This window comes from Papio anubis, chromosome 4 (assembly GCF_008728515.1).
Source record: "Papio anubis isolate 15944 chromosome 4, Panubis1.0, whole genome shotgun sequence".
In the NCBI taxonomy this organism is placed as follows: domain Eukaryota; kingdom Metazoa; phylum Chordata; class Mammalia; order Primates; family Cercopithecidae; genus Papio; species Papio anubis.
The window spans coordinates 94,698,998-94,714,284 of NC_044979.1; the positions used below are offsets into that span (position 1 = coordinate 94,698,998).

Sequence of the window (15,287 nt, forward strand, 5' to 3'; positions counted from 1 at the left end):
GAGATCGTTTTACTTGTTTCTTTCCAGTCTGGGTGCTGTTTATGTCTTTGTCTCGTCTAATTGCCTCAACTAGAACCTGCAGTGTAATGTGTAATAGTGTAATAGAAGTGGCAAAAGTGAACATCCTTGTCTTGTTCATGATCTTAAGGAGAAAGGAGAAAGCATTCAGTCTTTCCATTTTAGCTGTGGGTTTTTCACAGATGCCTTTCATCAGATTGGAGAAGTTCCCTTGTGTTCCTACTTTGTTGGCTTTTTACCAAGAAAGGGTAGTAGATCTTGCCAAATGCTTTTTCTTTGTTGATGGTTCATATGATTTTTGTTTTTTATTGTCTTCTATTGATATGATGTATTACATTCCTTGATTTTTATATATTGAACCAACCTTGTCTTTTTGTGGTAAATTCCATTTGGTTATGATGTGCCATCTTTTTTATATACTTCTAGATTCGGTTACTTGTAATTTGTAAGGATTTTTGTATCTATATTTATAAGGGATATTGGTCTATAGTTTTCATTCTTACGATGTCATTGTCTAGCTTTGATATGGTAGTACAGGACTCATAGAATGAGTTGTGAAGTATTCTTTCCTCTTTCATTGTTTGGGAAGAGTATGTAAAGGATTAATTATAATTCGTTCAATGTTTGATGAAATTCACCTGTGAAGCCATTTAACCCTGGGCTTTACTTTGTGGGAAGTTTTGATTATTAATTCAGTCTCTTTACTTGTTATAGGTCAACTTGGATTTTTTTTTAATCAGTTTCAGGATTTCTGCAGGGTTCATAGTAATATTTTTTCTTTCATTTCTGATTTTAGATATTTGAGTCTTTCCTCTTTTATTCTTAGTCTATGTAAAGATTTGTCAATTTTGTTGATCTTTTCAGACAACCAAATTTTGCCTTTGCTGATTTTCTGTATTTTTTCTACTTTCTAATTTTTGCTATAATCTTTATTATTTTCTTTCTACTTGTACTTTGGGTTTATTTTACTCTCTTTCTGTTTTTTTAGATAGAAAATTAGATTATTGATTTGAGATCTTTTTTAACATAGGCTTTCACAGCTATAGATTTCCCTCTAAGCATTTAGTTGCGTCTTAAAGTTTTTGGTATACTGCGTTTTTGTTTTCATTCATCTCAAAATACTTTTGCTTTGAGTGGGTGATATATATATGTGTGTGTGTATATATATATATATGTTCAATGATACTTGTCTCTGTAGATGGCTACAGAGACTTTAAAACCATAATCCTGAATGTACAACTATGCAACACAGACCAGTTAGCCAGATCTAAAATAATAAACTGGCTTCTTATGACAACTATTCTGTTCCAACCCTTCTTCCCTCCACAATGACCCTAAATCTTACATGAATATAGTTACTCTGGCAGAACGGAAACCCATCTTTGTGACCAAAAGTAAAAACCAAAGAAGAAATAGCGATTCATCCGTTAGTTGGTGAAAGCAAGAAATGTAGTGCCCTTCACTGTGCTGCTTAGTCTTAACTCATTTTGTCCCTATTCTTCAGCCCATCCGTTTAGCTCGTAATATGTTTGAATTAGCCATATGATTCAGCTCTTTAGTGCTCATCACAGTGCTGATCTTTTTCCCATCAGTAGCTTTTAAGACAATTATCAAGGGCTTAAAGCCCTCCACAGAACCTTTTCTTAGCATGAATGGGTTTAGTTCAACCATCATACATCTTCAAGGTAATGAACGTGCTGCTGGACAACTGGCACTCTGGAAGCACCTGGTCAGCTCTGTCTGTATCTGTGCTCTTCAGCAGCACCATCTCCTCTCAAAGTATTTTCTTTCATTTGTGATTGCTTATTTGATCCATTGGTTATTTGGGAGTGTATTGCTTATTTTCCATATATTTTTGAATTTCTAAAATTTTCTCTTATAAAATTAAGGTGATTTAACTTTCTTTATATATTACAAAATGATCCTAAAATAAAATAGAAAAACATTGTTATTTTAGGGAGATAGGCTATGTTATGAATCCTGTTTTCTCTTTAACATTGACATCTTGACATCTTGAGCTTAGTTAACAAATTAAGTATTACTTTGTTGATTGTTTCTTCATTATTTGAATAGCAGCTAAAATTAATAATTTTGCCTGTCATAAAAAATTACTTCTAAAAAATCACATTATGTAGTTGCTCAGTATAGAAGTCTAAGGAATCAGTAGTCAAACCATGTTCTAATTTCTCTGTTCTAGAAATGGAAAGCAGTTTAAATATGTGGCAACGTAGACTGTTTTTTGGAGCGTTAGTAGAGAATAGGATTGTAGTTAAAGTTCACTTGTAAACTGAAGAACATTTCTCTTAAGAATTAAGATTCCGTCAGCATGGAGGTAGGGGTAGTACGTGTACATATACGTATTTATTTCAAGCAGTGCATTCCCTTGTATGGTTTCACTGTAGTACTTCACAAAAAAAACAAACAAAAAAAACTGCTTTTTAAAATTAATGTTCACAATGTTGAAGCAAGTCCTATTATGCATTTATTTGGAGCATTGAAAGTTGCCTTTGAAGTTTTATTATACACCTTTGGTGACTAATTCCAGAAACCTTAAAGATCACACAATTTTAAATATGAGAAGCCATCATAGCATCTTGAAGATTCTTGAAGATACTTTATAAACACTCTTCACAGTAGTCTAAGATGACCACTCTCAAGGTTGAGCCAGAAAACAAGGGAAAAACGGGAGTCCTATTATACATAATGATCTCATTTGACCCTTATGTTTGAGCATGAGTTTGAAGTTAATTTTTTGTTCTTATAAAAGTTTTCTATGTCTTATGCTTACTAGAATTAGTCAAAACACTGTCATCTTTTTATTTGGATTACTTTCTTAATTTGGTGTTCTTAATAATTCCATCAGTTATTCTGCAACTACTTAGCTAATAGAAACAGAATACTTCTGTCTCTGATCCAGCAAAGCCCAGAGTAAGGCTAAGCTTGAAATAACACACTCAAAAATTACTTTTCTTCTTCAAAGTTATTGTTAACAAAGTTGTCAGAGAGTACACATTTGCAACAGTTTAGAAAGTGGTAATAACCATTCCTAGCACAGACCAATTTGCAAAGGATTGCATGTCTCTGAAAGTATTCAAAGCTATAAAATATCAGACAAAAGGATCTCCTACTTCTAAATTTTGACTTGAGCTATTCAATCTCATTTTCCCAGAAATAATATGTCGGGTCAGAGGAGAGGAGTTTAATAGACCATAATAATAATGAGGCGGCTAGCTCTACCGCTGAAGTGTAAAATAGAACAATTAACATTTGGGAGTATCAATAAACAGGAAGCTAAAAGAAAGGGTTGGTTTTGAGGTAAGGTAAAAGATAATTTGTGGGTAAAACTGCACTTTACAAAATTGGTATTATGACTAAGAATAGGTGAACTTTGCTTGCTCACCTTTTGGGACACTTAGGAAGTGTTAATGTGGAAAGAAAGGATGTGATAGATTCCTAAGGAGAAGGAGAGTGCTTGTCAGTTGAAAAGACTCACCCACAACATGCCTCACACTTATTAACACTTACCATAATTAAGAACGTCATTGAAGGCTCTGCTGCTAGGTAAAATTTTGAGTTTCAAAGTGATTTTAAGAAGCATATTTTTGGATGCGAATTTTGTTTGGGGGACTACCTCTTAAAATATTCCTCTAAGGTATCAAGAAACTTTTTCTATTAAAGGGCCACATGGTAAAGTTTTAGGCTTTGCAGTCCGTACAGTCTGTCACAATTACCACCGTTTTAATGGAAAAGATGTATGATACATAAACAAATGAGTATGGCTGTGATCCAATAAAACTTAAAGAAGCAGATCAGATTTGATCATAGGCTGTAGTTTGCTGCACCAAGTGGAAAAATGTTAAGCCACCCTATGTATTTTAGTCTATTTTTTATGTCCTACAATTTCTTTGTACGAAAGTCTCAACACCATTTTATTTAGTTACTTCACGGAAACCAAGGGAAGATGAAAAAGATGGCCAGGCATATAAGTTTGTGTCACGATCTGAGATGGAAGCAGATATTAAAGCTGGAAAGTATTTGGAACATGGGGAATATGAAGGAAATCTCTATGGAACCAAAATTGATTCTATTCTTGAGGTTGTCCAGACTGGACGGACTTGCATTCTGGATGTCAACCCACAAGTAAGCTGCTTGGATTCCAAAGCTGTTTTTTATATTTTATTTTCTGTGGAGTTTTTTTATTTTCTGTGTGTTGGGGTTGTTTGTTTTGTCAGGGTGGAAAGGTGACTCTTTCCCTCCATTACCTTTGGGTGATAGAGAATATTATTATGTATACATAGCTAGTTAAATAAATCTCTGAACAATTAGCCAACAGCGGCTTGGGTGGCAAAAGAAACTGTGATTAGATCTACGGTAGAAGTTTAGTATGTATTTACCTGTTCAAGTAATGCATAAATGCATACATTAAAAAATGTTAAGTTTAAAACTCTAGTCTGCAATATAAAGAATAAAAAATTAAAGTCACTCCCCCTCCTACCTGACACACATGCACACCTCTTATTCTCACTCTATGTTTCTCTCTCACCTACCCCTTCCCACTCCGCTACACTCAGCCCAACCCCACCTCCCTACTCAGAGATAAGAGTTGTTAATAGTTTCTTATGTCTCTTTCTAGTCATTTCACTATGCCTTAAATACAAATATATATAAGGTAATGGGTTTTCTGTTTTTGTTGTTTCTTTTTACAAAAATGGAAAAATTCTACATAGATTCTTCAGGGATTTTATTAAATAGTACTGTTTCTTGAAGATCTTTTTATGGTTAGTTACTGTAGAGCTTTTTTTTCTTTGTAATTGTTATATAGTACTTTATAGTATGAATATATATTCATTTAACCACTCTCCAATAAATCAACATTAAGGTTATTTCTACTTTTTCGGTATTAACAGAATTCTACAGTTAACATAAAAAGAGTTTACATCACTTTTGATGAGTTTTAGATCATTGTTTTATACTTTTGTTTCTTCAAGAGGAACAGACTGAATTTAGAACAAAATAAATGGATCACTATTTTAAGAAAGTACTATATGGAATGAGAATGACAGAATGGAGATAGATATTAAATTATGTCCTTTAATCCATAGAACAAGTGCAAACAGCCTTTGATTTATACTAAAGGGTAGCAGAATTCTAGTTCTAATATTGTATAAATTGGCTTATTATAATTCTTTTACACAGGCACTGAAAGTATTGAGGACGTCAGAGTTTATGCCCTATGTGGTATTTATTGCGGCTCCAGAGCTAGAGACGTTGCGTGCCATGCACAAGGCTGTGGTGGATGCAGGAATCACTACCAAGCTTCTGACCGTGAGCTAACCATATGATTTTCCTTCTAAAATCTTTCCTTTTCTTTTGAGCATGTTTAACACTTATCTAATTTATTTTTATGTATTTATTTTTGAGGCAGAGTCTTGCCTTCTTGCCCAGGCTGGAATGCGTTGACACGATCTAAGCTCACTGCAACCTCACCCTCCCAGATTAAAGCGATTCTCCTACCTCAGCCTCCCAAGTAGCTGGGATTACAGGCGTGTGCCACCAGGCCCAGCTAATTTTTGTATTTTTAGTAGAGACGGGGTTTCCCCGTGTTGGCTAGACTGGTCTCGAACTCCTGACCTCGAACTCCTGATCTGCCCACCTTGGCCTCCCAAAGTGCTGGGATTACAGGCGGGAGCCACCATGCCTGGCCAACTCTTAGCTAATTATGCTATGAAATAAACATGCTATATAAGGTGCTACAGAATAAAAATTAATTAGATGTAGTTAGGATCTGGAACGGTATCCTTTTACTTGAAAATCATTGTATACTTTATCTTAAATCAAAAGTTTAGTTCCCCTTTGTAAAATGAAATGGACCAATATTAAAATACGCATATTAATTGAACGCCTTCATTTTACTAGTGGGGTGACTGGGCTCCAAGATCATTAACAGGCATGTTTATTATATGGTTTATCATTGGTAAAGTCAGGTGTTCTGATGTTTAGTTTCTATTACATGTTTTTTCCTTTTTTTCCTCTCTCCTTTTTCACTTATGGAAATTCAAAAATCTATGCAAAAAAGGGGAAATAGGAGCCCTTATGCCCATCACCTAGCTTGAATAATCATGGCAATTTCTTGTTTTAATTAGACCCCTCCCCACTTCCTCCTCTCCCTGAATTATTTTGAAGCAAATCTTTGATATCATGTCATCCATAAATATCTCAATATTTATATCTAAAAGATAAAGACATTTAAAACATACCATTAATACAACAAAAATTAATAAGCAGTATCTTACTGTCATCTACATGCAGTCTATATTTGAGTTTCTCCAAGGTTTTGTTGTGTTGTTTTTTTTTAAACAGCTGATTTGTTCAAATCAGTATTCAAACAAGATCAACACATTGAAATTACTTCTTGTCACCTAAATCTTTTTCCCAGCTTAATTGAGGTATAATTGATGCACAGTAAGCTGTACGTACCTAACGTGCCCAGCTTGATCAATTTGGCCATATATTTGTACTCATGAAAGCCCTTACAACCAAAATAATGAACATGTCCATCATCTCCACACATTTCCCTGTGTAACCTGCTCCCTGCACCCTTCCTCCCACCACTCTCACCGTTTCCCCCCACTGTACTTGGTTATATGCCATGAAATCAGGTAGTAGTAGTTTTCTTTGTTCTTTTTCAAGTTGATCCATGTCTCTGCTTTCTGAATGTATGAAACATGGTAAGTGTTTAATGTCTTTGCAGATTCTAACATGTGAGTCAGTTCTGGATTGGTTTTGATTGAATGATTTTTCTCTTTATTATGGGTATATCTTCCTGCTTCTTTGCAATCCTGGTAACTTTTTTGGATGCCAGACATTGTGAGCTTTGTTCTAGGATGCAGTTATTTGGAAATAGTTTGTTTTTTTCAGGTCTCACTTTTTAAATGTGTTGGGTAAGACCCAAGCAGTTCTTATTTTAGGGCCAGTTATTCCCCACAAATAAGGCAAGACCTATTTGGTACTCCTACCACAGGGCCTGTGAGTCATGAGGTTTTCTGTTCTGGCTAAGGCGGAATAGGTGCCATCCCTGGGTACCTCTAATCCTTTCTGGTGGTTCTTTCTCAGCTTCAGGTCGTACCCATGTGCAGGTTGGTACTCAGCTGAATGCTGGACAAGGACCTTCTACAAATCTCCAAAGTCTGTCTGTGCTGCTCTTCCCCTCCAGCGTTCCGTCCTGCAAACTCTTGCCACCTGGGTCTCCCTGGGCTCAGCTCTGTCTTCAACTCAGTGTCCTGTAGGCTCCTCTGGGCTCACTCTCTCTATCCTACTACCCATAAATTCTTTCAAGCCAGTAAACTGGAGTAATCATAGGACTCACTTCATTTGTTTTCTATCTTTCTGTGATCTGTTTTTAATATCTTGATGTATAGTATCTTAAAAACTGTTTCATACATTTTGTCCATAAATTAATTGTTAGGTGGGAGAGGTAGTCTGGTGCCTGTTATTCCACCTTGGCTAGAAGCAGATGTCCCTTTAGTACCTTTTAATCTGTAAATTCTCACTGCCACCCTCCCTCCCCTCTCTTTTCACATTGTTTTAGTTGTTTAAAAAAAAAAAAAAAAAAAAAAGTAGGTCATTTATCCTACAGCATGTTCCATAATCTGGATTTTACCCATTCTGCCCCCATTGTATCATTTTCCTCTATCCCTTCTATTTCCTGTAAACTGATAGGTCGATCTAGAGGGTTGATCAGACACAGATTCAGGTTTTGGTTGGTGGTTGGTTGGTTTTTGCAAGAATAATTCATAGGTGGTACTTGTTTTATTACATCATGAGGCATACGTCAGGCTTTTTGTCATGAGATTAATCAGTGGGGTCAGAAGTTGTTAGCCTGATCTATAAAGTTCCTCAGTAACTCTTTACCTAATGGTTTTAGCAAACTTTATTGATCTTTGCCTTGGATAAGTTATTTTTTTAGGGATGGCAAAGTGGTAGTATTCTAAGTTTGTCATTCCTTCTATGTTTATAAAATAGAATTCTTAAAAAGAACTTTTCCTCATCAAGTAGTTGATTATTCTGAGGTACGGTTGATACAGGAAAGGCAGGATACATCTTTGATACTATCCTTTGTAGGTCAGCTTTCAGAATAATGAGTTTATTCCCCAAGAGCCTCTAGAGGTTGCAGGTGACCAGCTGAGATTGGCTTTGTTTTTTCAATTTCTTGAGCACATGTGTTCAAACTTATTTGATGTGCTTTATTCTGTTGCAGTGATTATTCTTATTGGTGCTAAGATTGTCCCATCATTGACCAATAGGAGCTTATTCTAGTTGGCCCTTGAGACCTTTTTTTTTTAAATGACCCTGATAGTCTTGCGTAGCTTCCTTGCTATCTGGTAGAACAAATGTTCCAGGCTCATCTTGTATATTTTCTGTTCTAGGCCAGGAACCAGCCATTTTTCCAAGATACTCTGGTTTCTTTTAGGGTAAATAGTGTTTTAAGACCATAATACTCACAGCGCCCATTGTCACAGAGTTGCTCACTGCTTCTTGCTAGACCTTTTTATGTGGACAGTGCTAGCATATATGCTTTTCTGTTTGTATGTTTGAAGGAAAATATATCATGAATTTATTCTGATATTTTCCAATCAAATTCAAGATCACAGGATTTTTATTTAACTTATTTTATCTTATATGCCTAATTCCTTTCTCTTATGCTGAATATCCCAGTTCTCATAAACACTGGAAATGTTAGAATTAGAATATCATATAATTGCTCATTTGCTTTATTCCACAGTACAAATACAACATTCTGGGAATAAGTGTATCAACACAACCACCACTAGTATCATTACTGTGAACAGTCCCCCCAGCTCCCCACCTAGTTCTTTCTGTCTTTAGAATATATCCCACTAAGTATATACAGTCAGATCACTGTGTTTTGTTTTTTTGTTTTTTTTTGTCACCAGGCTGGAGTGCAGTGGTGCAATCTCGGCTTACTGCAACCTCTGCCTCCCGAGTTCAAGCCATTCTCCTGCCTCAGCCTCCCGGGTAGCTGGGACTACAGGCACGTGCCACCACGCCCAGCTAACTTTTGTATTTTTAGTAGAGATGGTGTTTCACCCTGTTGGCCAGGAAGATCACTATGTTTTAAAGTCACTTGAAGTACCTTATCTCTGTGTATTTAGTTCGGTTATTCTTTTTAATGTTTAAATTATTGTGTCTTCAGCTAGTAGGAGCCTATTCAACTTGAATTCTGAGTCTTTTTAACACGATTCTAGTAGTGTTTGATAATTCCTTGCTTTCTGATATGACAAGATGCTCCAGATTATTCTACATTTCCTGGCCCAGACCTGGAACCAGCCATCCAGAAGCCCTTGTTTCTTTTAGTGGGAGATAGCATTTAAAGATAATTCAGACAGTAAGGGTATACATTAAACTCAGTTGGACGTTGTTTTTAGACCTTTTCAGTAACCAGAGGTAGGAAATAAATTTTTTGTTTTTAGAAAACATATACATCATTTGTTCAATTTGAAAGCTTCAAATGAAATTTTACATTCTTCTTCCTTAGCTTTATATTTGCCTTTTTTCCCTCTTATCCTGAAAACCTTGGTTTGTGATTATATTAACATCATTTCTTTTCTTACATGTATATAAATACAAGTACATGCACATATGTAATTTCTGAGTAATATCTGTATTAACAATATGATTAGTGAAAAGATTCAAGTTTCAGTCTTTTATTTATTGTTCTTAGGATATATACCACTAGATTTTTTTTTTCCTTCAACTTTTGTTTTGAGTTCCAGGGTACATGTACAGGATGTGCAGGCTTGTTACATAGGTGAACGTGTGCCATGGTGGTTTGCTGCACAGATCAACCCATTACCTACGTATTAAGCCCAGCATCCATTGGCTATTCTTCCTGATGCTCTCCCTTCCCTGTGCTCCTACCCTGACAGGCCCCAGTGTGTATTATTCCCACCGTGTGTCCATGTGTTCTCATTGTACACCTCCCACTTATAACCCACTGGATACTATCTTCTTTTAAAGCCACTGAAATAATTCCTTGCTGCATGGTTAAACCACCAACTTGGAACATAGGCTTATTTGTTTTATTTGGCTTCTGATTTTTAAGAATGGCTTTTATTTGAATTTAAATTTTGTTGTATAATTCTGTACAACATTTTCATTGCTCCAACATAAATCTTAAAACAAATCCAGCTTTTCTGTTCCCTCTCCCTTTGTTTCCTCCCACTCACATTGGCTACCATTATTGCTAGCCATTTTACCATATTAGTTTCCAATATAAGCAAGTGTGCCTGTGTATCCTCCCCCCCTCCGCCATTTTATACATAAATCATACCTTATGTACAAAATGTGCCTGCATTTTTCCCATATCATTATATCCTGGAGAACACTCGATAGCCAGAGAGAGAATCTTTATTTCCTGTTCCATCTGTATGGCATACTCCATTATTGTTGACAGGTTTTTTTTTTTTTTTTTTTTTTTAACAAATCAAATTGCTAATGGCTATAATAGGCAAGAATTGCTTTCAAGTTGAACTGTGGCCTGTTTGCATATCTGTAATCAGAGATATTTTAGTTGTTTCAGACTCATTTAGAAATCTCAGTATTAGCTGAAATGTAAGTATTAGGGTCCTTCAGGCCTGGCAATGAATCCGCTTCTGTCTCTACACTTTCTACACAAATGATGTTGTTGGGTGCTTCCATCAACATCATTTACATTCGTGCCATTGTTATGCTAATGATTTATATACAGCTAGCCCAGACCTCAGAGCTCTGATTTGCATAACCAGTAGCCTGCTCTACATCTCCACTTGGATGTCTCACAAACATCTTAAGCTTACCATATTACAAAGTAGCACACTTTGTTTCCCCCAGAAATTATGCCCTCCCCACCCCTCCACTCTGTATCTCACACAGCCACCCATTTACCTTAGTTAGAAACCTAAGAGCAATTCATGACTCATTCATTTTCCTCCCTTTTCAAATCCTGGATGATGTAAAAAACTAATCCTGATTATTTTATCACCAAAATAAATTTCCAATCTGGTGTAATTTTCATCTCCTCTGTCACCATCATAATCTAGGCAGCCCTTTTCTCTGACCTGGATTCCTGCCATCAGTCTCCCTGCTTCCACTCGTGTCATGCCACATTTTCACTTGAGGCCCACAGAGGTCTTTCGATCACATAGGGGTCCTCCATGACCTACCTTGTTCCCTAGCCCTTCACCCATTCCAGTCTTCTTTCAGTATCTTGAACGTGCCAGGGTCGTTTCCTTCCTCTGGGTTTTGCCCTGCTGTTTCCTCTGCCTGGATGCTGACCTCCTTATTTTCATTTAGTTCTCAGCTTAACTGTCATTTACTACTCAGTCTCTTTCCAATCACTTTATCTAAAGTAGATCTCTTAAAATTCTTTGTGCCTGTTTTGTTTCTTTCATGATAGTTATCACAACTTGGAATTTTTTATATTTATTTCCTCTTTATCTCCTCCACTAAAGGATAGGAACCCTCTCTGTTATTCATTGTTATACCCACTGATTCTGAAACATAGTAGATACCTTAATAGGAACTCAATAAATATTTGTAGAATATATAGAAGTATAGTGAAAATCAAAACACCATCTTACAAAAAGCTTTACTCATGTAGAACCCATTGCTTATGTACTCCCCACATCATTCCACAATGACTAAAACTACTTTATGAAATATGAACAGTGCCTGGACAAAAACATAAATAAACGTATGTGAGTATGTGTTTTGGTGGAGGATGGGCAGCATGTAAGGTTAATCTTCAAAAAACACTTCTAAGATTCTGTGATCTTATCTTAGAGAAAGGTAGCAAATTTGGCTTTGAGCTTAACAGCCACTACAAATTGAGTTCCATGATGTACATAGGCCATAAGATAAAAATCTTTCAAAAAGGATAATATAGTGGAGCTAGAAACCAGTCACCTATAGTAATTCTTTTGTTACTGTAGATTCACTACAGTATTATTCACTCCAAGATTATTGTCAGCAGTCTTTTAATTAGGAATTTTATCTTAGTATCAGTCAAACAGAAGATGCAGAATACTCATAAATGTAAACATGAGGATTGTTGGAAAGAATAAGACATGAACAGATGGCAGCGTTGTCTTTAACACTATATGGATTAGATTTTGAGGATTAATACCAGAATTACCAGAAATATATCTAACCTATTTATTATATTCACTTCTAGTTGGAGTTTGAGCAAGTAAATATGCATTGTAATACAAACATTTCCTTTTAAAACTCTTCAACAGGACTCTGACTTAAAGAAAACAGTGGATGAAAGTGCGCGGATTCAGAGAGCATACAACCACTATTTTGATTTGATCATCATAAATGACAATCTAGACAAAGCCTTTGAAAAACTACAAACTGCCATAGAGAAACTGAGAATGGAACCACAGTGGGTCCCAATCAGCTGGGTTTACTGATGATTCAGTAAGGTTAACAATGAAAATTAAACTTTTAAAAAGTGACTGCAACAATTAAACCTTCTACTGAGAAAATACATCACAGTTAGAAGATCATCTGCCAAGTCCGGGCGTTTTTATGGTGTAGATTGAAATAACAGTACACTGTTCTGAATTTTTATATAAATTGTGGTTGGGAAGGTGTACTAATATATAATTTATCTTAATTTTTCTAACTTTGTATGGATAATCTTTCTATTCATATCACATAAAGAAATGCGTTGAAGCATTTTGTATATGTTTTGATTTAGTACCCTTGCCTTTTTCATCAAAGGAGTTTTCAAATCATTCACTCTTAACATTGGTCTCACATTTTCACTGTGATAATGAATATTACTTGAAATAGTTTTGTAAAGCTGTCATTTAGTTCAGTATTGAAATAGTGAAGGATTAGTCTTAATAGAAGAAAATATAGTTATTGACCTTCCTTCTTATAAATTTCTTACAATAGCAGAATTTTAATGTCAGTGTTACAGCTAGTCTACTACCATCTAAATCTGACATCAAAAGTCTGATCAGTTTACATATTTTCATTATTTCAGAGATGTATGGCTATCCATTCTAATTTATACAGTTGCATTAGTTTCGTCTCTTCATTTCTATCTTTACTGAAAAATTGAAGAGCAATACCTTGCACTCTCTTATGAGGTTATTCTTTTTATTTGTTGCAGTGTTATGATACTAATTTAATGTGTACACAGTAAGCTCTGAGGCTGGAAGCAAGGTCATGCAGACTGAGAGAGTGCCTTATCCTGTAAATCCTTACAGCAAAATGACACTTGAAGAAAGCTTATTTTCACATGTAAAATTTTAACTGACAAAAGGAACCTACTACTTTAAATAATGTTTTTATTAGAACATGGTCAGCAAATGTATCATGCCTCTGCAAATTTTAGTGATGTTTAAAGATGCCTCTAAGTTTGCAGTTGTAGGTTTTTGTGAATAATCAATGTGCTTTTGGAAATGTGATGTGATCCTTAGGGTACCTGTTCTGTCTGTTGTGTTGAGAACCAAATCCATTGAACAACTTAAAAAATTGGGAAATAATTGTCAGCTGTTTTGTATACATACACACAAAATATATACATTATATAATATGTATATTATGTATTATATAATATATATTAAATGTTTTGTATATTTTTTACATATCTGTTAAGAAATGTACTTTGTTTTTTGTTTGTTTGTTTGTTTTGAGATGGAGTCTGTCTCTGTCACCCATGCTGGAGTACAGTGGCACGATCTCAGCTCGCTGCAACCTCTGCCTACTGGGTTCATGTGATTCTCGTGCCTCAACTTCCCAAGTAGCTGGGATTACAGGTGCATGCCACCATACCCGGCTAATTTTTGTATTTTTAGTAGAGACGAGGTTTCACCATGTTGGCCAGGCTGGTGTCGAACTCCTGACCTCAAGTGATCTGCCCACCTTGGCCTCCCAAAATGCTGGGATTACAGGCATGAGCCACCGCACCTAACCAAGAAATGTACTTTTTGTTTAATGATTACCAAAAGAAGTTGTCCTTTAGATGCATTGACTTATACAAATTCCCACATTCACCTCAGTTAATATCTTCCTTTAGGATTCTTGAATAATAGAAATTCTTCCTAAAATATATTCAGAGATGCAACTCATTATTAAATTAAGGTAACCACATTCTGTATTGTTGCCAGCTTTTCATATAAACATTATTCACACTTTAAAGGATTAGGTGCTTAAATATTGATGGTCATCTTTGTCTAGTGTTAGGTGCCAGACACCTGGCTGCTGAATTTGTTTTTTCCCTCACCAAGGTTGTCATATGGAATGCCAGCTGGGAGAACTTTGAGGGATCTTTTTCACAATAAAACAAAACACCCAAGTTGTCATATTGCTAAAGTTGGAAATCTATAGGTTTTTCTTTTCTTTTTTTTTTTTTTTTTTTGATTCTAGATTTCATTGCCAGAATACAAATTCACATTTCTTGTCCCAGGGCAGGGAATTGGTGACAAAATGGATTATACTATTTTAATAACTGTGGAAACTTTCAAACTACATGTATTTACACCAAATTCTTGGCTTCTCAAAGCAACATGAATTAAAGCACAGTGTCAAGGTGATGCCCTATGACTTAATGTTTTAACACACACTTGAAATTTTAAGAGAAATTTCAGTTCTGCACTCAGGAAATGTGCTGTATTCTCTAATGTACTTTCATGCTGCAGCATGGAGCCTCTTTAAACAGCTTTGGGATAATTATAGCAGCACAAGAAGTTTATCTGCCAAATATTTCAATCGTCTTGGTACAATAGATGACTTTTACATCATGTATATTGTTAGCCTTATGTGATATAAAATGTATTACTTAGAAAATATACTTAAAGGAATTATTTCTTATAAATGGTATTCATGATTGACTATTTAATTAATGCATATTAGATTTCTCCTAATATGAAATGATGCAGTTTAGTTCATTTCAGTCTAGATGCCAGTGCTAACACGAATACATTTAGATAAGTTCATTGTATCTCAATGAAGAATCATTGAACTTGAAACCCAAGTCCCATATGAATCTGCAGGAATGAGCAGTGCTCTGCTGGGGCAAGAAGCCCAGGGGTCCCAGGGTTCTTCCTAGGTATTGAGAGTATAGCTGTGATCAAGGAAATGTGAACTTCTCTTTTGGGAAGATCTGTGATAATTAGCTTTATGGAAGAGAAAATGGTTTAGAGTGATGTTGAGCAATTGTTAAGGGTTGAAATAGACACACACATGCATGTGCT

General features: G+C 35.5%; 1 protein-coding gene across 8 annotated transcripts in view; it reads left to right on the forward strand.

Moving 5' to 3' along the window:
* The window catches only part of MPP6 (membrane palmitoylated protein 6), a 108,962-nt gene extending 96,203 nt beyond the window's left edge, over positions 1-12,759 (forward strand). For all 8 annotated transcript variants that reach the window (XM_009203220.2, XM_009203218.4, XM_017956849.3 and 5 more), the window contains 3 exons: positions 3,956-4,158; positions 5,215-5,343; positions 12,315-12,759. In XM_009203220.2, coding sequence (XP_009201484.1) covers positions 3,956-4,158; positions 5,215-5,343; positions 12,315-12,491 — 509 coding nt within the window. In that variant the 3' untranslated portion in view covers positions 12,492-12,759. The remainder of the gene's footprint in view (positions 1-3,955; positions 4,159-5,214; positions 5,344-12,314) is intronic.
* Positions 12,760-15,287: the final 2,528 nt, after the last annotated feature.